Source organism: Drosophila mauritiana, chromosome 3L (genome assembly GCF_004382145.1).
Source record: "Drosophila mauritiana strain mau12 chromosome 3L, ASM438214v1, whole genome shotgun sequence".
NCBI classification, from domain to species: domain Eukaryota; kingdom Metazoa; phylum Arthropoda; class Insecta; order Diptera; family Drosophilidae; genus Drosophila; species Drosophila mauritiana.
Genome location: NC_046669.1, coordinates 7,728,616 through 7,749,338, shown reverse-complemented (window position 1 = coordinate 7,749,338; position 20,723 = coordinate 7,728,616). Strand labels below are relative to the sequence as shown.

At 43.3% G+C, this 20,723-nt stretch overlaps 6 protein-coding genes across 9 annotated transcripts in view; 3 read left to right on the top strand and 3 right to left on the bottom strand.

Moving 5' to 3' along the window:
* Positions 1-5,371, bottom strand: part of LOC117141197 (serine/threonine-protein kinase NLK) — a 64,921-nt gene extending 59,550 nt beyond the window's left edge. For both annotated transcript variants that reach the window (XR_004459466.1, XM_033304548.1), the window contains exon 1: positions 5,187-5,371. Coding sequence is in view for 1 of the 2 variants with exons in the window: in XM_033304548.1 (XP_033160439.1) it covers positions 5,187-5,350 (164 nt within the window). In the remaining variant the exon portion in view is untranslated. The remainder of the gene's footprint in view (positions 1-5,186) is intronic.
* Positions 5,372-7,569: 2,198 nt separating this feature from the next.
* Positions 7,570-8,301, top strand: LOC117140808 (ribonuclease P protein subunit p29). Of its 2 annotated transcripts, XM_033303910.1 has the most exons (2): positions 7,577-7,762; positions 7,822-8,301. In XM_033303910.1, the coding sequence occupies exons 1-2, from the start codon at positions 7,673-7,675 to the stop codon at positions 8,224-8,226; spliced, it is 495 nt and encodes a 164-aa protein (XP_033159801.1). In that variant the 5' UTR covers positions 7,577-7,672; the 3' UTR covers positions 8,227-8,301. The 2 variants fall into 2 exon arrangements, with proteins under 2 accessions (XP_033159800.1, XP_033159801.1); XM_033303909.1 differs by having other exon boundaries at positions 7,570-8,301.
* A 110-nt stretch (positions 8,302-8,411) lies between these two features.
* LOC117140807 (UBX domain-containing protein 1) lies at positions 8,412-9,785 on the bottom strand. The gene is made up of 3 exons (XM_033303908.1): positions 9,624-9,785; positions 8,929-9,531; positions 8,412-8,872 (listed from the first exon to the last, which is right to left on the bottom strand). Exons 1-3 carry the CDS (start codon positions 9,671-9,673, stop codon positions 8,530-8,532), a joined length of 996 nt encoding a protein of 331 aa, XP_033159799.1. The 5' UTR covers positions 9,674-9,785; the 3' UTR covers positions 8,412-8,529.
* A 259-nt stretch (positions 9,786-10,044) lies between these two features.
* On the top strand, positions 10,045-10,745 carry LOC117139826. Of its 2 annotated transcripts, none has more exons than XM_033302463.1 (2): positions 10,045-10,425; positions 10,505-10,745. In XM_033302463.1, the coding sequence occupies exons 1-2, from the start codon at positions 10,136-10,138 to the stop codon at positions 10,506-10,508; spliced, it is 294 nt and encodes a 97-aa protein (XP_033158354.1). In that variant the 5' UTR covers positions 10,045-10,135; the 3' UTR covers positions 10,509-10,745. The 2 variants fall into 2 exon arrangements, with proteins under 2 accessions (XP_033158354.1, XP_033158353.1); XM_033302462.1 differs by having other exon boundaries at positions 10,048-10,421.
* A 446-nt stretch (positions 10,746-11,191) lies between these two features.
* On the top strand, positions 11,192-13,741 carry LOC117139824 (UBX domain-containing protein 4). Its single transcript, XM_033302460.1, has 6 exons — positions 11,192-11,370; positions 11,431-11,565; positions 11,633-11,893; positions 12,011-12,537; positions 12,606-13,243; positions 13,303-13,741. The coding sequence occupies exons 1-6, from the start codon at positions 11,289-11,291 to the stop codon at positions 13,625-13,627; spliced, it is 1,968 nt and encodes a 655-aa protein (XP_033158351.1). The 5' UTR covers positions 11,192-11,288; the 3' UTR covers positions 13,628-13,741.
* On the bottom strand, positions 13,738-15,594 carry LOC117139825 (ribonuclease Oy). Its single transcript, XM_033302461.1, has 2 exons — positions 15,471-15,594; positions 13,738-15,271 (listed from the first exon to the last, which is right to left on the bottom strand). The coding sequence occupies exons 1-2, from the start codon at positions 15,542-15,544 to the stop codon at positions 14,368-14,370; spliced, it is 978 nt and encodes a 325-aa protein (XP_033158352.1). The 5' UTR covers positions 15,545-15,594; the 3' UTR covers positions 13,738-14,367.
* Positions 15,595-20,723: the final 5,129 nt, after the last annotated feature.

Below are 20,723 nucleotides of genomic sequence, written 5' to 3'. Positions count from 1 at the left end.
CCGGGGATCCGAAGAGGTAGGTGCCAAGAGGAAGCAAATAGGGCCGGGTATATAGTACAAAATAAACTTCAAAGATACATTTGCGCTTCACTTGAACCGTAGAACGCCGCTCGAGTGAACTAAGCTGGCCACAGCAAGTGAGCTGCAAACACACACACATGTGTACGTGTATCTGTATCTGCGTATCTGTATCCGAGTAGTATCCGTATCTTTGCGAGGACTAAAATGAAGCTGTGGACAAAATTGCGTGCGTAAATCCCTTTTGTCTCCTACTCCAACTCCCTACCCTCTCTATTCGTAGTACAAATGTTTCACCCGAAAAGTAGAAAAATGAGTGGAGGAATTCACTGTACACTACCTGAAATTCAGGACCTGTTCGTTTCCTTAGGCCATGTTGCCAAACTTCAACTGATGCTGATAGATAAAGGACAATAGATCGAGATTCCGTGAAGGAATTAGGTAAAAAAAAAATCCTTAAAGCAGTTGTGTTTCGCATTTCTCAGTTTAGTTTTTAGCTCATTAATGAGATTCCATAACAAATTAAGAAGTATGTTTGCCCTTCTTCATTAGTAAGTCATACATATCAATCAACTTGGGCCAGCCAAACCCCAAGAGCCATGCCAAATTGAAGAATAAATTATAATTGGGCCAACCCTTTACAAATTTAATCAGCTAAAACTAGTTCGCTAAAGCCTGAAAACAAAATCAATATGCTCCTGCCATAGTTAAACCAAAAAGGAACCCAATTAATGTGTGAAGCTCGGGAAAAACTTGATGAAAAACTCATAAACCAATTGAGCGCCCTTTTTGGGCGAAACTGCAAAAAGCAATCAAGAGAGGGGAAACTCAAAGAAATCGCATCAAGGGAGAAAACCCAGGGATAGCTAGGAAAAACAGGATAATTATTCAAACACTTTCAAAGTCAATCATACACACACACACACGAGGGCAGACGTGAAAAGTGTTCCCCTAACGAAGGACGTGGAATTGAAAATGTTTTTGGAAAAACTTTGTCGTTGCAACAGACGGAAAAATATATATGTACGTATGCAGGGATGGTGGTTCATCGTGATGATGGTTGAAATTCGGTGCTATTCGGGATGTTGCACTCGCAGGGAAGCGAATCGAAACGAGAGTGGAAAAAACATATGCGGGACCTCACGACACAACCATATCCTGTAAACGTCTGGCTGGTGTGCACATGTGTGAGTTTGCCAGACAAAATAACTGAAAAACGGGCGAAGGTTGTTCAACCAAACAAGCAAGCAACCACCGCAGCAAAAGACCATAAACAGGATAGGGAATTCGGAAGGGGGAGATTCAGCATCAGGAGCAACACATCGAAGCATCAAAATCAGCCGACAGCAGCTGTTCCAAAAAGTGGATGGCATATAGCCACCGTACGAAGTCCGGAATTGTGTGAGTTTGGAATGAGTGGTATCGTAAATAAAACTATGCATGTGCACTGCTTTCCTTTTCGGCCCTTCGAGCACACACACACACATCTTTTTCGGTGGTTGGACGCGGCCCAAAAGCAAAAGGTACCATTGCCATTCCATGCGGGAACTGAACTCCCCGGCTGAGATTAGCACAGGATTTGCGACCCGATAGAAATCGGATGGGGACTCTGCAGGCGGGAAGTTCAGACTTTACGAAAGGTCGAGGCCTAACATACCCTTGAATATTCATTAGGCATTTTGCTTTGTTTGCTTCATTCTTTATTACTATTTTTAGTGATGGTTAGAATATTTATCATAAGAAATATCTTGTTATATTGGTTATATCCTTTCACAGATATCATTTATGTGTTTCAAGACATTTAATTAACATTTTACTACAGTTCGTTTGTCCCATTTCAACATTGCGTTCCAAAGTAACCACAATGTACACATTATGTGTGTACCAATAAAACATAAAGGCCATTAAAAGGCTCTAAATTGTTCTTGGCCAAATGAGCCTGTTACCAGGGAACAAGGGAACTCGGGTAACTGGCCAAAACAAAGGCAAAGGCCGGGCTGGTTCAGAGCCTAAAAATAACAGGAACTGAACAACTGGCTAAGCCGAATCAGTTGCTGGTGAGTTAGTGACTGAGTGAGCCTAGACCAAAGACACCTTGCCAAGAGGCTGGGCTGGCGGACCGGGCCAAGACACCGGGATGCCAGGCTGACGTCCAGGTCCAGGTCCGAATGGAGTCGACTGGAGACGACTGGAGTCGTCGGCTCGAGTTGAATCGCATCGAGTCGAGAAGTCCACCGGCCACAATTCGTGCAGGAAGCGGGTTTCGTCGATGCAGGCAAAAGGTTTACACTGTCTTTTTCCTACCATCCGTCCGACTGTCCAGTTGTCCCGCCGTCCAATGGTTCGTCGTCTGCCTGCTCACCTCCCAAAACCAGTTGCAGGTAGTTTAAAGTAAAGCCCAAAGATCTTCGCTCATTCGCCCGTCTTTTGGGATACCTTATAGCATATTTCTTATGCGACTCTGCTGCGCAACCTGAGTCGCCCGCCGTCTGTCCCGTCCATCCGTGCATACATACCGACGTTTCGGATACAAATATATAACTATATACATACACACACTTATATATTTATATATAATTCTCAGCCGTTTCTTGACTCTTTCGAGTCGGTTGCATTGGGGAAAATTTCGTAGAACTATGCCTAGGAATAATTGGTTAAATGTTTGTTGTTCTTGTTACGTTTTTACCTCGGATTTCTTTCCTTTCTACAGTGCCACTTCTGGGAAACAAATTATAAATTGAGTAATCTAGCACTAAGCATCGAATTCGGTTTTTATTTTAGCCATTTGTGTTTATCGACCAGAGGGTGAGGCAGTTAAATGAAAGGGTTTTATTTCTGGGCCAAGATATTTAGACGGAATTTTATGAAAATTAATAACTTACTTTCTACCTACAAATAAATCGATTCTACTTCACTGCAAAACCACCTTGACTAATCGAAAAGTTCTTCATGAGACTTGACAACAACTAATGTTGCCCAAAACTTTTATAAGCGGATTTTGTTAAAGTATCTATTCTAACTTGGCCACGTTGCCGAAGTTCACTTAAAACGAGAACTACTTTACGACTTGGGCCCCACACTCCATTTGCGGGCCACTTCCTTCCGCACCTGAAAATCCACGCTTCACCTGCTTTTGGCCTTTCCGCACCGCCTCTCTGAAAACAGGCGCACCACCTTTAACTAAGAAGCCGTAAACAAAAAATACGAAAAACACATTTCCTAGCCTAGGCTGACCGGCTGCATCTAACAAGTTCGACATTTGGCACTTGAATTTAACGCTTGATTGCATTCCAGCCCAAGTTCTAGTCGCACTCCATGCGCTTCCCCTACTTTGCTGCTGGACAGGATCTGCACATGTATGCAGTCCAACTTCCATAACTTCGATGTTTTGGAACAACAAAAATATGAGTTCATAACTTCGGCAACTTACACACTTTAGTCTAGTTAAGTCATGGATTTTGGGGTAGACCACCAAAACTATATGACCTATATATTCTGATTTGGGAAACTTTTATAATATGGAAGCAATTCATTGTTCCATTGGGGCAATGGCTTACAGTGTTGTAACTTTGTAAGTAAATGAATATTATTGCAAGTTAGCAACTGGTAGACCCGTTGCCACTAAAGATCGCCGTGTGAAGCCAATCCGAACGTCAACGACTTCATTCCGCGGGCTCCACTTTCAGTTGGCCAAAGGGAATCGTGGATCGGGGGCTGCTTCAAAGGGAAGGTGGTGTAACGAGGGATATACTTGAGCCTCTTCTTGGGCCTCTTCTAGGGGCCCTTCTCCCATAGTTTCCACTAGACCCTCCACGTTTTGTGTGTTTCTCTGGGCACCTCCACTTGTGGCTGGTCTTCGGACTTCCACTTCCTTGTGCCTAAACCATTGGGGCCCCCTTGTGTGCCAGTTTTTAACTGGCTTCCCTGCGGACGACCAACGACGACCACTCCCCCACCGGCAGCACTCCTCAAAAGACCCGCCCGATAAACTGGGCTCACTTTGCGTTTTGATTATAGCCGGAAATGCCGTTTTACACGTGAATGAAATTTGTAAATGCAGCGTTGCCAAACTTCTGGCTACACTACGAATAAATTGATAGGAAGTCGAGTTAAATAATAAATACATGGGATTTCTACTTTTTTTGTGCTATGTTGAAATCATTTGCTTCATAGATTGGCAGCTTTTCGGTTACATTGATAACAAAACGTTGCTAATCCATATTAGATATTTTACTTTCCCCAGTAAACAAACAAATATTCAATGCTCACCCCATTAAAGCAACCATTAATGTAAAATTTTGCACACAAATGTAAATCAAAAAGAGTCGAGGGGATAGAAAAAAAGGCAGAGAGAGCCCGATAAACGGGGAGATGGGCAAATAGAAAAGACCAAATTGAGGGGGGGAGGCCAAAACACGGAGAGCCAGCCAGCCAGCGCGCTTAGGGTAAGAAATATATTATAGGAAAAATCCACCCTCGGGGGGCCGCAGCAACGTTGAAAAGTGCACAAAACCATGAAGGACAGCTAGCTGAGAGCCGGGACTGAGGTTCTGAATCGAAATGAATACGAGGATGTTGACGTTGCCTGCTGCACAAAACATCAACATCAACAGCAGCAACACAATCAAAAGGGTTACAGAATCAAAGGCCTAAGCAGAAGGTTGCTGAACCCACGGCGAGACCGTGACATAAAAGCACACAGCAAAGTAACGACGCTGCAGATACCCTTTCTTCGAATAGAACAAAGACTTTGTCTAGTCAAAGAACAACTGTTTGATCTTTCGATATTTTAATTATAAATGTACATTGAAATATATTAGATTCAGGTTGTTTTTCAAAATAGGGTATTAACATTCCGTCTTACAACTTTTGAGTTTATAAAGAAATCAATTATCAATTACCATTACATGAATTCTGTAAGGGCAAATATATATAAAAGGATATGACGTTAACACACCCTTTTCTGCATCCTAACCCACCTATTGTCTTATAATTCCCAAATATATTTGCCCATTTCGGCGGGATGTCCTTGGACAACCAGCAAAACAACCCGAAAATAACCATGCTTGTCAAACGAAAAACAAAAATTTGATTGTGCCAATACTATGGCAACACCCTCCGCACATAATCTGGATTATTGCACTGAGATATAGAATGATTCCACTTACCACACAACTCCGAATGCTCCATAGCCGATGGGACGATCCGGCTGGACATCCTGGGGAACAGCCGGCGGTTGATAGTAGGGAGCCGCTGCGGCCAAGATTGCGCTGGCGCCCTGTGGCGCACCACCGGCAGCACCACCCTGTACCAGTGACATCGAAACGCTCATTGATGGACTACGCGGCAAGTTTTCCAAATAATTCGAGCAGCTGCACCCGGTTCTGGTATTTGTTGCCGATGGAGCTCAGTGGTTGTGGTTCTGCTAGGCTGTGGCTTTTACTGATGGTGGTGGTGGTTTCGACTGGGTCTTGGACTGTGGTTCTGGTTCCCAAAGCTGTGACGGCGGTGGTGACTGAGGTGGCTGAGGTGGCGGTGGTGATGGTGCTGCTGGAAGTGGTGCTTGATTTGATGTGGGAGAAATGGTGTTGATTGCTCAATGGATGCCGCTGGGGCCAACTGATGGCCGCCATTCAATTGTTGGCCATTTGTTGCTGTTTGGCCTGGCGTGCTCTCTGTTCAGCGCTATTTGTTTCGCTGCGTGTCGCTTATTGCACTTCTTACTTATTTAAATTAGATTTGAGGACATTGTAATGAAACTGCGGAGTGGAGAGGAGAAATAATCATTTGTAGACATTGAATTGTATATAATTTAAACATTGCTAATAGAATTTACTATCTTGATTTACTTTCACAGTGCGCAGCAATCTATGGAGGATTGTTTTCCTATTCAAACACTAGATTTTACGTTATCACCCTTTTTTAGAAATTTCAAAGATCAGATATATTATTTGAAAACTATTTCAAAGGCTTAATAGTTGAGTAAAAACGCTTTTGTAAATTCTGTAAAAGCAAGATTTAATTAAATCCGCTTTTGGTATTGTTCACTGTACTTTAATTGTCATTACTTTTGTTTGCTTTTCGAATTTTTGGTGGCAAATGATGCTGCACAGGAATCAAAAAGAAAGAAGAGAGGAGGAAAGTGAGAGAGAGCGTGCGAGAGGACATGAAAAGTGCCGTTAGCTGTCGCGACCGGGGCGCGTCCGTGTATTACAGTTGTAAGTGTGTGCGCATGTGAGTGCGATTTTGAGTGATTTTCGGACTGCGCTGCCTGCGCAAAAAGCCGCTCAAAAGACACAAAAATCACTTAAAATCCGACTTTTCATGCAAATTTACAAATGTTGAAAACCAAACAATGGCGAGCACCCCCAAGTCGACAGCAAGCAGTAAACGAACGCAATCAAAAAACGCTCGCATGAAAATCGAAAAGTAACGGGACAAAAGAAATTCGCCCGGGGATATGTAATATTTCCCAGGGTTTCGCTTAGCTTTTCCGGACTAATTAAACCTAACCTATGCAAACAAGGCATTCCATTTCACTTTAAATTACCTTAAAAATGCACAAATTATTGAGCAGCGGCGGTGGCAGTTTTTCGTTTATAATTTCTTTTCTTCCGCCTTTGTGGGAGCGAGATGGAAGAAAAACGCGCCGGGGGTAATATTCGTGCGTGTGTGTGTGAGAGAGAGTGAACTAGCGAGGGAGATGGAAACAATTTTGTAATTTTGTTTAATTATTATCGTAAATAACGCGAGATGAATTTTTTGTTGTTGTTTAGTGTGTTACTACTACTAACGCGACGGCTGCTCACACACACGCGCATACACAATCTCACGCACGTTTAAACTATGTATATGTACATGCAGAGCCAGACAAACAAACAAAATTTTGCCTGGGTCACGTTTCTTGGCTCTCTCACAGATTTTTCCAACGGTTGCCCTTTATTGCATTATCTTTGTTATCACACGGGCCGCGGGGCGTGGCTAAGAGGGTGGCGGGCGGATGGTTATCGTCGGTTGGCGTTTGATTGCCTCGCAGCTTCCCTACGAATGGGCTTAACTTGGATTTTCGATCACACGCGGCGACGTTTGTTCCAACGAGATAATTCCGATTTCGTGCGCTCGACGTTCCGCTCCGTTCGAAAGTTGAGAGAGACTTGAAACATATGTTCGGCGCTGCTAGTGCTGGTCGGCCATCGATATGTCCGATGTTTTCTACTCGTACATCGATTCAAGGTTTGGCTATCGATGTTTTTAGAGTGCCCGCACAATATCTATTTCCATCTCTATTCCGTTGGTATTTTTTGTATTTTATGACATTTCGATTAGAAAGCAGGATGGCAGCGCCAGATTGCCGCGAAAGTACGTTATTTTTGAATTGCCGCGTTGAATATGAAAAATTGCTGACACATACAGTTTCTGATAAATAATAGCAACAATAATTACTTCGTTTGTATTATATGAATTGCACATTACAGCTACGCATCTTAAATTATAATTTGAATATATCGCCTGTTCTCCCATCGATAGAGTCCCGCGTCTATCGATACATCGTTGATCACCAAATAAATAAAACTAAATAACAAAGCAATGGAACACGCGACGAGTGAATTGAGGGAATTTATCTCAGATCTGGTGATTCCGCACCAGCGTTGCAATGTTAACATCAATCCGGATCACATCACCATGCTGGAGGGCACCAAGATCAAAAAGCAGCACTCCCGAAAACGTCGCGCCCACAAATCCAGTACGCTGAGTCGCCGGGAATATGCGGCACTTGGTTTGAACACTCTTCCCACCAAGCAGATGAAGTACGAGGAGGCGCTGCCACTGCACCACCTGTGGAAGGGCTATGTGCGCGAGCATCTGCAGCTGAGGGAAGGTGACGAAGTGCCCAAGGTGCACGATGGTCGCTACGACGAGTTCAGCCGCAAGTTGGTGAAACTGGATTTGCACGGTGCCAAGCTGAAGGTTCTGCAGTCCAAGTGCTCCACCCTCGAAAGTTTGGCTGGCATCTGCGTCATGGACACCAAGAACGTGTTGAAACTGCTCGGCAAGGACCATCGGGTGCGCACAATACCCAAGAGCGAGTGCGTCTTTGGTCTGAAAGTGGGCAACATGGAGTTCACCATATTCGGGCAGCACCTCAACATTCGACCCGCCGAGCGGAGCGTTAAGAAGATCAAGAACTTTGTGAAGCCCTTCATGTAGGAACTACAGGACCAATCATTAGATATAGAAATTGTATCCTATTGTAATATAAGAAATAAATTTATTGGGAAGCTCTACCATCGTTTTTAAATAGAAATCTAATAAAAAGCCCTCAAAGATCCTCTAAAACTTTACTTTTTTTTAGATTGTTGTGTTTAATATATATATATAAAACCGTACATTAATTTTTTTTTTTTTTTTTTTTGGGGAGGGGTTAATTCACGCCGCGTTTTTTCGTATTTAAGTTCTAGACATTATGTTTAGTTTATGGGAGTTTTTAAATTTCCAGTTTGTAGGAAAGATTTATGCGGGCGTCTTAGTCATGGTGATGACAGCGGATGGAACCAAGCCAAGAACTTCCAGAGGCTTCTCGTAGTCGTCCTCGGCGAACAGTTTGCGCGGAAAGGTGGTCATCAGGGAGAAGGGCGACTCGATGCCGGTCTTCATCTGGATGAACACACGTACGGCGGACAGCTGCTCCTTGACGTTGAAGGTTTCCTGCAGGGTTGAGCCGTCCTGCAGGCGCACCTGGATGCGGGTTTCGGTGTAGTCTCGCGGCGGAGATTTCACACCAGCCGGTGGCGACGAGACTGTGGTGGAGCTCACGGATGGAGCTGGCTCTGTGTTGCCCAATTCCTTTTGTTCTCTGCATAGCATGAATTATAATTCATTATGAAGTGGAAGGATAGGGCTAATCCTCACCTAGCCTTGCGTGCTGCCTTGTCCGCCTCAATTTGAGCCTTCACCCGATCGCGGGCCGCCTTCTCCTCGTCCTTTTCGCGCTTGCGCTGCTCAACGATCTTCTTCATCTCCAGCTCCTCCATGCGCCGCTTGGCCTCGGTCATGTCCTTGCCGGACTTGATGCGATTCTTCTCGCGCTGCAGGGCTTCGGTTTTCTCGCGCTCCTCGCGTTCGATGCGCTTCTGCTTAAGCTTCTCCTCGATGAGGGCCAGCTGCGCCTTCTTCTCCTCCTCGGTGAGCGCCTTCTTTTCCTCCTCCGATTCGGAGAACTTGGTGTGACCAGTTTTGGCGGCATGGTACTCCACTTCGGTGTGATCTCTCAGAACTTTGCCGCATTCGTCGCACTTCAGGGACTTGGCTACCGGAGCAGAGGTTTCACCTGCGCCACTTGTGCTACTGGAAGCTGCTGCGCCCGAGGAATCCACAGCAGCAGCTGGTTGAGCTGCGGAACCAGGGGATTCGCCGGCACCTTGACGGGATGGTATTGGATCATCCACGTGGGCCAGCAGCCACTCCATTGCCGGTTCTACGCCCTTGTTACTGGTCACCTCCAGTGCATATTCCCTGTGAAATTTATTTCAGGATTAAATAAATTCGATAGTTACAGTGTAACTTATTTTGCCGGTGACAAGTTGGCCGTGGTATTCGATACTTACACACGTTCCCGAGGGAATCCCATATCCATCAATGTCTGCACTTCACTCATGTCGTTGGCTGATTGCGTTCCAAAAATTAATAGCTTAGTTTTCGTATATTTATGAGAACGAAAAATTAACAATGACACACAAAAACAAAGCCAGGCGAGATAGCGAACTATCGATAGTTCGACCCGTGGTATATATCGGTGGAATGCAATAGTTGCAGCTATAGTAAGAAAACAAAAGTGATAAGAAAGAAATGTTCAATATATAGTAAATAAAATAGAGAGCAGACAACCAAATACATTCCATAATTTTTTATTTTTATAAATTACACATTCTTTTAAATAAGCATTTCATATAGCTACAATCTACGCATCATTTTCGAGTAGTGTAGTGCCACCACCACCATCGATAGTTCGAGGTTGCCTGCGAAGTTTACCAACACTGTCAATTTAGCGTCTACGGAGATAGGTGCATTCGTTTTCCGACTTTGAAAGAGAATTTTCAGCAATTTTATAATTAAAACCATGTCGCCGAAGACTAAAAAAATGATCGTCAAGATCCCGCGCCATCCCTACTTCAATGTGCAGGGCGATCGGAGCGTGGAGCGCGAGGTGGAGTACCAGGTCCGAAAGTGTCGCGTGAATCTGGAGCGAATCAAGTCCTCGACTTCTCCGAGTTCCCGTCCATTCCCGTTGAAACCAAAGCCCAAGAGATGCATTGTACGTGTGGCCCGACTGCCGGACGTAGAGCGCAGCGAGATTTCCGTGACCCCGGCCAGTTCCATCATGAATTCCGACATTGACGAGAGTAGTAGGTGCCAGGTCTTTTAGTCTTCACAGACTACTTTGAAGCATTCTAACCATTCATTCTTCTAACCCATGTTATCCTTGCAGGTAGTGCCAGCGAACAGGAGTCCAATCTGACCATCTAGTCGCCTCATATTTCAAGAGCAATCAACGCATCCAGCTGACAAACTTCTAATCGCACTGGCAGTCACAGAGTACCATGTCCAAGATACTCCAAGTAGATGTGCGGGGCTATCCTTTTCCTGAATATATATGTATAAGATCCTCATATAAGACTTTATGCAAATCAAGCTCGATTTCTTAATACAAACTCGTGCGTCAAAATCAATTTTTTCTTGTTTTAAAGATTTAGCTGTTAGTTATCTAGCAAACTTGAATCCACTTTATTTTATATACCAGATAGGATCGATTATATGGACCGTTTCATCGGCATATTTGTATGTGCTTGCGATTCTTTGCAACAACAAATATTTCATTAAATTTGTAATGAATTGTTGTATTTCTATACCTTTCGGTTTCGATAGTTTGGAATTTCTAGAAAATTCACAATAAAATTTCAAAATATGAATTTAAAACATGGCGGCATTAAGATTTTATCGGCTTGTGTTATCGACCATATCTAATCAGCTTTTCATTTAAAACGTTGGTAAAATAAATATACAACATTTCACTCTTCAATAACGGGAATAAAAGAAAATAAAATATTTTAAAATAACTCGTTTTATTTAATAATAAATATCTTTAGACCACTTATCGACAAATATATATATCGATACCTGGGAGTCAGCTGTCAGCAGAAAAATATTTCTGGAATAACAAAAACAGACAAAATTACCCGTATCCGAACCGAGTCGTTATTCCAACACCAAACATGAACTGGCACAAGGGCAACATTGCGGAGGCGGTGGCGGAATCAAAGGTCAAGGGCGCCGTCTTCGTCGTCTTCATCGAGGGTAATTAGTAAATTGCCAATTTCACCACGTCATTCTTGTGAAATTTCACCTGATTTTCAGGCCAGGACGAAATGACCCGAAAACTGGAGCGCTTCGTGGATGACAGTCAGGTGCGCTCCCGCCTGGAAACCTCCGATTTTGTCGCCATCAAAGTCCAGGGAAATAGCTCCGCCTACGGACAGTTCATGTCGTTATGTGGGTACCATTCTGGCTTGCAATCCAGATTCAAACTCTCTGATGTTTTTTTTTTTTTTATTTCTAGACAAAGTCGTGCCAATTCCTTCGCTCTTCTTTATTGGCAAAACGGGTACACCTCTGGGGATAGCCACTGGGGTTACGGCCAGTGTAGATGAACTGACGGAAAAGATCGATAAAGTTCTGATCCTGGCGGGAAAACGTACCGAGCCGGTGGCATCCGACAGCAACTCTTCATGTGCGAAGACACTGGACCCCGATGCAGTCAGGAGCTTCGCCGGAGCAGATGACTCAAGCAGCACTGCTGAATCCCAAGTAGTTCAAACAGGTAGGCAAAGGTCCATTTTAGAAATCGGTGTGATTTCTAACTCGCAATAGATTCCATATTGGTTTGAAATAACCTTTGATTGAACAAGGAATTTACAAAAAATTCAACATTTTTCAGCATCAGAAAACTTTAGAGATCCTGAAACCACCTCAGTTTCAAACTCGCCAACTGGAGGTGTGGAGGAGGCCAAGACGAATCCGCCAAATTCTCCTGCCAGCTTGGCATCTATACCCGCTGCTGTATCAACCTCCAGTTTGGAAGGAAAATCAGGATCAGAGGCAGAGGCTGCTTCTCCCACCGCCTTGGCGGCCGAAAAGAGAGCAGCAGCCAGCAAAGTGGAGGGTTCAGCTTCCACATCCGGGGCAGCTGCTCGGAACTTTGCCACCAATAATCTTATACCAGCTGTGCCGCTAATGACACCTGCTGTCCCAGTTTCAAACAAACGACCGCTCGAAGCCCAGGGCAACACCGAATCCGAGGAAAAGTTGGCCGAAGTCAGGAACATTCTGGAGCAGAAGAGAAAGGAGCGTGTGGAGGAGGAGAAACGTAGGGAGAAGGAGAACGAGCTGAGACGACGCAGGGACGGAAGAGAGGCACAGAGCCATCAGGCAAGAACCAAGGAGCAGGAGCTCAAGAACATGCAGGTAAATAACTTAAAGTATATATATATAGAAGAAATTAGTGGTTCTACAAGTTTGTATCAATCCTTTAGGAACAGATTAAACGTGAGCGTCAGGAGGAGCTCGCGGCCAGGGAGCGCATTCGTGCCCAGATTGCCGCCGATCGGGCAGAGCAGGCACAACGTTTTAATACGTCGGACATTAGCAGCACGAACAATTCGGTGGCGGCCACCGCTGCCTCCAACGTGATCACAACAGACGCCTCGGTGAGTTCGGTGGACGAGACGAGGCTGCAGATCAGACTACCCGGTGGCATTCAGCGCACCAAATCCTTTCCAGTCGGCGAGGTGCTGGCCACCGTACGTGTCTACGTGCGAAACGAGATGCTGGCGGCGAGCGATGTGCGTGACTTTACCCTGGCTGCCAGTTACCCACGAAGGGAGTTTCAAACGGAGGACGAGGTCAAGACCCTGAGCGAGCTAAATCTAGTGCCCAATGCGGTGGTTCTGGTGCTGACCAAGGAGCAAGTGAATCGTGTGGTTCGAAGCGGTGGCTCCCTGATGACCATGCTGGGAACCGTAATTTGGGCTTTGCTCACACCGGCGGCCAAGGCTTTCGACTACATAAACAAGATGGGCCTCCGACCGCTCACCCAGAGGCTGAGCGTGTTCATGGCCAGCTTCCGGTGGCCAGGGCAACAGGCCGGCCTGGAAGTTCACCAGGGCGATGCGTGAGTACTGCCTCTTCACTTATTTTTCATGTTCTGATACCAATCTCTTGATGGTTTAGTGCTGCCCGTCGCAACATGGATATGTTCTCCCTGCGACCGACACCAGCTCCGGGCTATGAATACGATGGCGCTTCAACAGAACAGACAGGCGGGTCAGCTGAGCGGCCCACTCCACAAAATCAACCGGGACCGGGAAATACTCCGCCGGCTCATAACACCAGCCAAGCTTCCGCCTCGAAGTCCCAGCAATTCCAACAGCGACCCGGTGGCTATCAGCCGCCAAAATATGGGGACTCGAACATTCGAAGACTGCAGGATACGAAGAAGGATGACAACGATAAGGACAAGGCAACTTATAATGGGAACTCCACGCAGCAGCAATAGAATAACACAATTCCTTTACAGTAATCTGTTTGACGACAGTCATTAGCTATCAAACTATGCAATAACCTGTTATGCTAAATTTAATTATATCAATGCAATATTCCAAAATATCAATTCGATGTGTTTTAATCAAACAAATGTGATCTTAGTAACTAGAAAGAGATACAGTATGATTGGACAGCTTGGTCAGTTTTATGCAGCGTATTAAACTCAAATTCAATAGAACAATTAGGCAATCGTTAAAAACGAAGTTTACATGAGTTAATAGTCACAGAAATAGTATCTATGAGTTTGGAATACAAATATATTCACAATGAGTGTCTTTTAAGGGGACTACATGCTTATAAGCTTTAAATAGAAACAAAACAAAGTTTATGTCAACAAAGGAGAGCCTACAAACTAATAAGTGTGAAATCAAATACAGATTGATTAACATCGTACGATGTTTAGAATTTTGTACAATATAAATAATCCTATCGAATTGTGGATGGATAACCAAACAATAAATGTATAAATTGGTAAATCCTTTTAAGTATATAATATAAAATATGACATCTTTTTTTATAATTTACTAGTTTTGCAGCTATTTAAAAACGAGTGTCTTAGTTCGTTTATGATTGTTAAGCTCCGAATCTCCAGCACACCATCAGTGGAAGTATCAAATAATATTGGAGTTAACGATGAGTCCTCCTAAGGCGCGCCTCAAAATACTTCCCAGCTTGGATTGCACAACGACCTGTTTACAAGGTGAACCACATGAGGAATTGCAGCAACTTGTAGACGTTCACGAGCGGTAACTTCCAATGGCTTTTCCTTTGTAGCGGTGGCACCAGGCTGGGATAGTGCACGAGGCTACCGATGTGGCAGTTGGTAATGATAGTGCCACCAGGAACACCAACGGGCACGGCATCACCCTGTTTGATACCATCGCAGTCGATGAGCTCCAGGGATTTGCTGAAGCAAATGCGAATCTCCGATAGATAACTGATGCCGTGTTTGCCATCGTACAGGCAGTGAATGGACGGATTCTTGCCCAGTGCCTTGACTATCGCATTATTGATGGCCGCCACCGTGTTGTTGGAATCGGGATGGATGTCAGAGGCGTCTAGGATGCGCGACATGATGTACTCCTCACGCCAAGTGAGTCCCTGCTCGAAGTACTTGAGTTCGTTGTCCAGTTCCTCCACCAGCATGGCGCATGTTCCGTGCTTCTGCCATTCGTGTTTCCAAAGCCACTCCGTGGAGTCCATACCCTTGAGATCCGGCCAAAAGGTCTCCAGTCGATCCTCAATGGGATTCAGTTTGTCTGGATCAAAGTTGGCCGAGTTATTGCAGAAATTGGGTCCCATTTGGTGCAGTTTCGTTGGCCAGATGCCGTGAATAGTCCAGAACTCCTTTTTCTGGGGCAGACTGCACTCCTGGTCGGGATTTTCCTCGCGCCAATGATAGCAAGTGGTCACCGGCCATTGTTGCGTGAAAATCAGCACATCCCAGTTGTGATCCTGCACAGACATCTCCCTTGACGAGTCCTGCAGGGAATCATCATCTTCCCGAAAGGGGAAACCATCGAATTCACTGTCATCGTCTGGACGTTTCTGTGTCTTCTCATCCACCGAAGTCGATTCATTCGAATCCGATATGTCGCTGCAATGGGTAATATGAAACCATGAGTAATTCGCTTCATTTGGCCGCTGTCTTTGTTTATTGTTAGGCAAAAAGTGGATTACTGGGTCAACCTTGAACTTGAATATATATCCCGGATTACCGAAATATAAAGTTTGTTGGTTAGGAAAAATCCAGAAATGATTCCAATAGAATTTTAGTTTGCACTGTTTGCACTCACCTGAGGGGCGTGGATTTGATAGTCACCAGAAAACAGGCCAAAATGGCCACGAATAGAAACCGCTGGCTCCGCATTTTGTTGTAAAACAATAATAATAATAACTGCGATGCAAAAACCGTAGGTGGTATCGATATATCGAGTTCTTGTATGTTAATGTATCGATAATCGACTGTGCTGTTTGGTATTTTTAATCGATTTTATATTCGATTTATGTAACTTTGGCACCTAAACTTAAAATATTTGAATATTTGAAATATCTGCAAACTGATTGAATAAGTTATTTGATAAATTTAAATATATATACTATACAGACAAACAAATTATTTTCAGTTGCTATTTCAAAAAACCTATTTGCTTTAGACACTTAATAACTTTTCCATTTATCAACACCCAAACTGGTTAATAACTTATCTCACTAAGAAAATAAAGCAATTATTTCATCTGATTAGGATTTATTAAACACTTCGCCAGGTTGTCTGCTCTGGCTTTCCGTCGAGTCGGTGTCTTGAAAATCCCCTGGCCAAAGATGATGATAAGACTCGAAATTGTGTGGTTCGCCTCTGTTTTCCTTTTTAGTCATCCCACTTTAATTAGTGACAACGATAATTACACATTGCAATGCTGCTGTTGTCTTTTATCTTTTCTGGTGTTGACTTCTGTTGAAAACCCAATGACTAGAGCTACAACAGCGGCAGCAACAAATCAAGTAACAACTCCGAATCGCTGAGCAACAACAAAACGATGGCAGCAATTGCTTAGCAATTGATTATTGCTTAACTGTACTTTGTACTTTTGATGATCCCACATTTTATTTTTTGTATGGCTCCAATTTGGGGAGTGTTTGTTGGAACATACGACATGGTGGGTGGTTGAGTGGCCAGCTGTCGGAATTCCGGACAAGTGGGGTAAAACTGTCACACTTAATGCCCCATAATTGTAAGGGATATTAAAGGAGTAACTAAGGTATAAGCTATCTGGGAAAAGTTCGTAAGTTTCTTTTATTGCATTAAAAAAAGGTAAGTGAGTACTTACAAAAAACACCAAATTAACTACTGACTTTTACTACAATTGCTCTAACATAGTTTCAATTTAAAGAGAATAAAGGGAATCTAATCTACAAAAGGTGTAAGCCCATCAACTTTACTATACCAACCAAGTACTTCTTATATTAATATCGATCATTATATTTACAGGGTAGACTTTTAGTTCATTACCTCCCAAAAGTGCGATCATCATGGCCCATATTTTATCTATTTATTAAATTCAATTAGTTCGATTCCAAGCGATAAGACTCATTTACATGACGAACGAACTTCTAATCTATGACCCCATGCCATCGATTTTCGTGGAGCGTATTCAAATAAATTCCCGCTCATGTCTGGGGGGATTTATCAACAACATTTGTGATTATTTTCGTGTCATGTTTTTGTAAGCCCGTCGTTGGATGGCGAGCTTTTATGCAGATTTCTGTGTGTGGGGACTTTTGTTTGATGACAAATTAATTTAATAATAACAGCTGCAGAAACATTTTGTAATCAATGGCTACGGGCCCCACAAAAACTTAACAATTATCCTCGATGTACAATCAATTAATGTTCTTGTTGGTTTTTAGATAGCGACCATGGGTTTAATGAGATGCGTGCCTCGGAAAATGGTTTTCCCTTTCATTCGGAATAACTTTCCTTTGGTTGGGCAATAAATTTTAAAAACCCTTCTCACTTCTTCACTTTTTTGTAGATTTTTTATTCTTTATAATCAACGCCATCATCATCATCATCACCATTGGGGGAATTCCCCTTAAGACATATATATTTTTTTTTGAAAGAAGCCATCTCTCTTTTTCTCTCTCCCTTTCTGCTTTCTCCCTTGCGCTTTCTCCATTCGTTTGGCGCCTGCGCAAGCGAGAAAGAGAGCTTCACTTTTGTGGGAGGAGTCTAGGCTCGGCTTTATATAGAGTTTTCCGGCTGGGGACTCCCGGTAATTGCTTCAATTTGGCGTACATATCCGGATCCGCTTTCCACCCTCCCTCGGCGCTTTTCACTGCTCTTTTTCCGACTTCCTTCGCTGGTTGTTTTTGTGCAATTGCTGTGTAAATGGCATGAGAATGATAATTGTAGCAATTATAATATTAAATTGGGAGATCATGGCTCACAGGGTTTTCCTTCCCATTTTCCCCGGTTTCTCAACTCTCCCCATCCCTTTCTTTCCCTTTTTTATGTAGCATACTTTTTTGCTGTCATCTCCGCTGCCGCTTTTCCTAGTCCTCGCCCCCATATCCTTGGGGGATTTTTTACTCTCGACTGCTGTGTATTCTACCGGATTTGTTTGTTAATTAGAATTCTAGCGTTGAAATTAAAATGCTCACTCCAGTGGGGGCAGGAAAATGGCTTGGCAAGGAGGGCGCAAAAGGAAAAACTTCAACTAGTTTTTCGGGGCGTTGCCTGCCTGGCTGAATTTTCCACTGTCGTTTTTTTTATTTGTCTGCCTCTGCTCTTAATTACTGCAGTTTATTTTCTAAGTGCGACTAATTAACAGGCAATTCGCAGCATTGCGGCACATTTTACTCGTTTCCGGCCAAAGATTTCCACTTGCTGTGTGTGTTGGAGAGTGGTCAACATTTTTGGGGCTAGTTAGTCGGTTGTGATAGTTCTGGACTTGAAAGTTTTCGAGGACACTCGCAAAATTTTCACATGTGTCGACTAGGCAGTCAAAAGTTGTGTGAGTCCAATTAGTTGCAGTCATAAGTGGGGCAAAGACGGACTATTTTTCAGATTTTATGTCGTTTAAAGGGAATTTATAACTTAATTAGGATTGTATTCCTTTTAAATATGCTTATTTGTTAGTTTTTAATCATATATATATATTTATATACTATAGTTTATTAAATACTAGTCAGATATTCAGTCATATACTAATTCAAAGTTATATATTTTCCGGTTTTTCTGCGACAGTAATAAATCAAAGCTTCGCTAGTCGACTGTCCGCCAAATTTGTGGCGAGCTAAACTAGACATTGATTTGCCACCTTTGGATCGCATGGTTTTACCTTGGTCGTAACCCCGGCGATCCACACCGTTGACTGTGCCACAAATTTACGTTATTAGTGCAGCATTAGACGCTCGGCTAATTATCAACACTGTCTGAGGCGCAAAAAGCCCGCTTAACCTCCACCTATCCGCCTATTCTGTAGTCCGCCATCAGCAACAGTCCACCACCATTCTAGCATTGGAATAGCGCCCATTTGTGCGCCATCTCGCTACGCCGCACCACTCCACCCACGGGCTATAAAACATGGCTCCCAAAACCACCCACTTACCCACCCATAACCACCCACTCACGCACACACGTAGAGCACAACCCTCGCACGTTAATGAACGTAAAATTCACTTAATTCCAACTTTAGCCATGAATTAAGCACGACAAATGGACGCTAAGAGGATGGCAGAGTGGGTGGCATTGGGGGCATTATACCGAAGGGAACCCAGGGATAAATAATCAAAAAGACGTGCCACGAGACGTGGAAAAAGCTGCAGAGCGGAAAAGAGACGGGTAGATGGGGATGCGAGACAGAGTCGAACAATAAGTAAATGTGCTTTTATGGCTCTTAATTAAGGCAATGATGGGGTGTTTTAATACGTTTGCCAAATGTTAAACGACAAACTGCCAGTCGAGTCGACGTTATGGCCCCAGCTACCGATCTACTCTACACTCTCAACTACACTGAAAGCAAAGGGTTAATATAAAGGGATTATCAATAAATAAATAAATGTAAAAGGATATGCCAATTTTTGCACAATTTACTTTAGTTCGTTATTGTATTAATAAATATTTATATATGTCTGAATAATTTTCTTTAAAATTGTTTTTTTTCAGTGTAAGCCCGCTTACCCACACACATGTGCGTTAATGAAGCTGCTACGAAAGCGGTTTTGCAAGCATTTCCCTTCAGTTTTCCTCGTTCCTTTTTTTATAATTTCCCTGCAAGGACGGAGCCATTTTCTTTTGCCGCTTCTGTTTTTTTGTGACCCACACCACACAATACTTTGACTAATTGCTCGGACTGGTCCATAGATTTATGACGCGCACTGTGCACTTGGCATGCCTAATGAGCAATTGCCTCGACACTTTTCGTCCACTTTGACTTGTTTTCAAGGATCAAAATGGGCGTAGAAATCTTCGCAAATTTTATGGTTGATCGAACAAATAGAAAATTTGGGCTCGAAGGGGATTTTATGATTTGTAAATGTAAGTCTCGACAAGTTTATGGCTACATTTGGGCTGGCACAGCCAAAAATGGCACCAATTTGTGGCTTTTTGTGATGGGCCTGTGTGCATATCGTAAAAATCAGTGTGGCACATAAAAATCCAAATGCGCCATTCGCAAGGCTGGCAAAATAACATTTTCAACACTTTTTGTTTGATTAATCAAATGTATGCGATGCCTAGGGGCTGTCTGAGAGTCCTAGACCTAGTATCTATTTTTCCTCGGCCCATTTTCTACCCAAACCCCTGACATTTAGTCCATATTAGTATGCCACGCACGTTCTGTAGGGCAACAAAAAAAAGGACAACGAGCGGAAACAAAATAAAGGCAGCAACAAAGCGGAAACGGAAGAGCGAGTCCAACAAAACAATCATCTAAAAAAAATGGCGTAACCTTTGTTCTTTGTTCTTTTTTATGATTTATTTATATATTCAAAACAAATGCAATTGGGTTTATTACACATCAATAAGCCCCAACGACCAGCAAAGCAAAAATTTGCGGTGCGTGTTTCGGACGATATGGAAAGAATGGCGGATGAATTGATTTACATGGAATATGTATAAATATCCATGTCAGCCACAAACGTGATCAAATTATGGATGATTGGGGATATGCTTAGAATGGCCAATATATTTGGAGATCTAGGAAGCAGCAATAGTAGTTTAGATATTGAAACATATGATTTTTAATTATTTTTTTGATTTTAAGATTGTTTATAATATTGTGCGGAATTAAGAACTCTAGAATTTGTCAGATAATGTGAAAATATTATTGTAGATCTGTCAAGTGCCAAGAAGTTGTTCAAACAAGCAAATCGCAGCCCCACACATGCGTAAGGATTTTCTTCCTTCATATGCTCCAGGGAGCAGCTTCTTCACATAAGACGATGAGAAATGGGGGTGTGTTTCTGGAGCTGGGTATGGGGGGCTATAAAGAAAAGTATCCTTACGACCGCAAGGAGGCAATTCGGGATGTGTGTAAACAGTAAAA

Excerpts from the sequence above, each read along its gene's own strand:
- LOC117140807 (XM_033303908.1), bottom strand. The coding sequence starts at position 9,673 with ATGAGTGAAGTGCAGACATTGATGGATATGGGATTCCCTCGGGAACGT. Across the intron at positions 9,532-9,623 it reads GGATTCCCTCGGGAACGTGT|GGAATATGCACTGGAGGTGA; the intron begins GTAAGTATCGAA and ends TAAATTTCACAG. Across the intron at positions 8,873-8,928 it reads AAGGCAGCACGCAAGGCTAG|AGAACAAAAGGAATTGGGCA; the intron begins GTGAGGATTAGC and ends CATGCTATGCAG.
- LOC117139825 (XM_033302461.1), bottom strand. The coding sequence starts at position 15,544 with ATGCGGAGCCAGCGGTTTCTATTCGTGGCCATTTTGGCCTGTTTTCTG. Across the intron at positions 15,272-15,470 it reads ATCAAATCCACGCCCCTCAG|CGACATATCGGATTCGAATG; the intron begins GTGAGTGCAAAC and ends TACCCATTGCAG.
- LOC117139826 (XM_033302462.1), top strand. The coding sequence starts at position 10,136 with ATGTCGCCGAAGACTAAAAAAATGATCGTCAAGATCCCGCGCCATCCC. Across the intron at positions 10,422-10,504 it reads TTCCGACATTGACGAGAGTA|GTAGTGCCAGCGAACAGGAG; the intron begins GTAGGTGCCAGG and ends TTATCCTTGCAG.
- LOC117140808 (XM_033303909.1), top strand. The coding sequence starts at position 7,606 with ATGGAACACGCGACGAGTGAATTGAGGGAATTTATCTCAGATCTGGTG.
- LOC117139824 (XM_033302460.1), top strand. The coding sequence starts at position 11,289 with ATGAACTGGCACAAGGGCAACATTGCGGAGGCGGTGGCGGAATCAAAG. Across the intron at positions 11,371-11,430 it reads CTTCGTCGTCTTCATCGAGG|GCCAGGACGAAATGACCCGA; the intron begins GTAATTAGTAAA and ends CCTGATTTTCAG. Across the intron at positions 11,894-12,010 it reads ATCCCAAGTAGTTCAAACAG|CATCAGAAAACTTTAGAGAT; the intron begins GTAGGCAAAGGT and ends AACATTTTTCAG.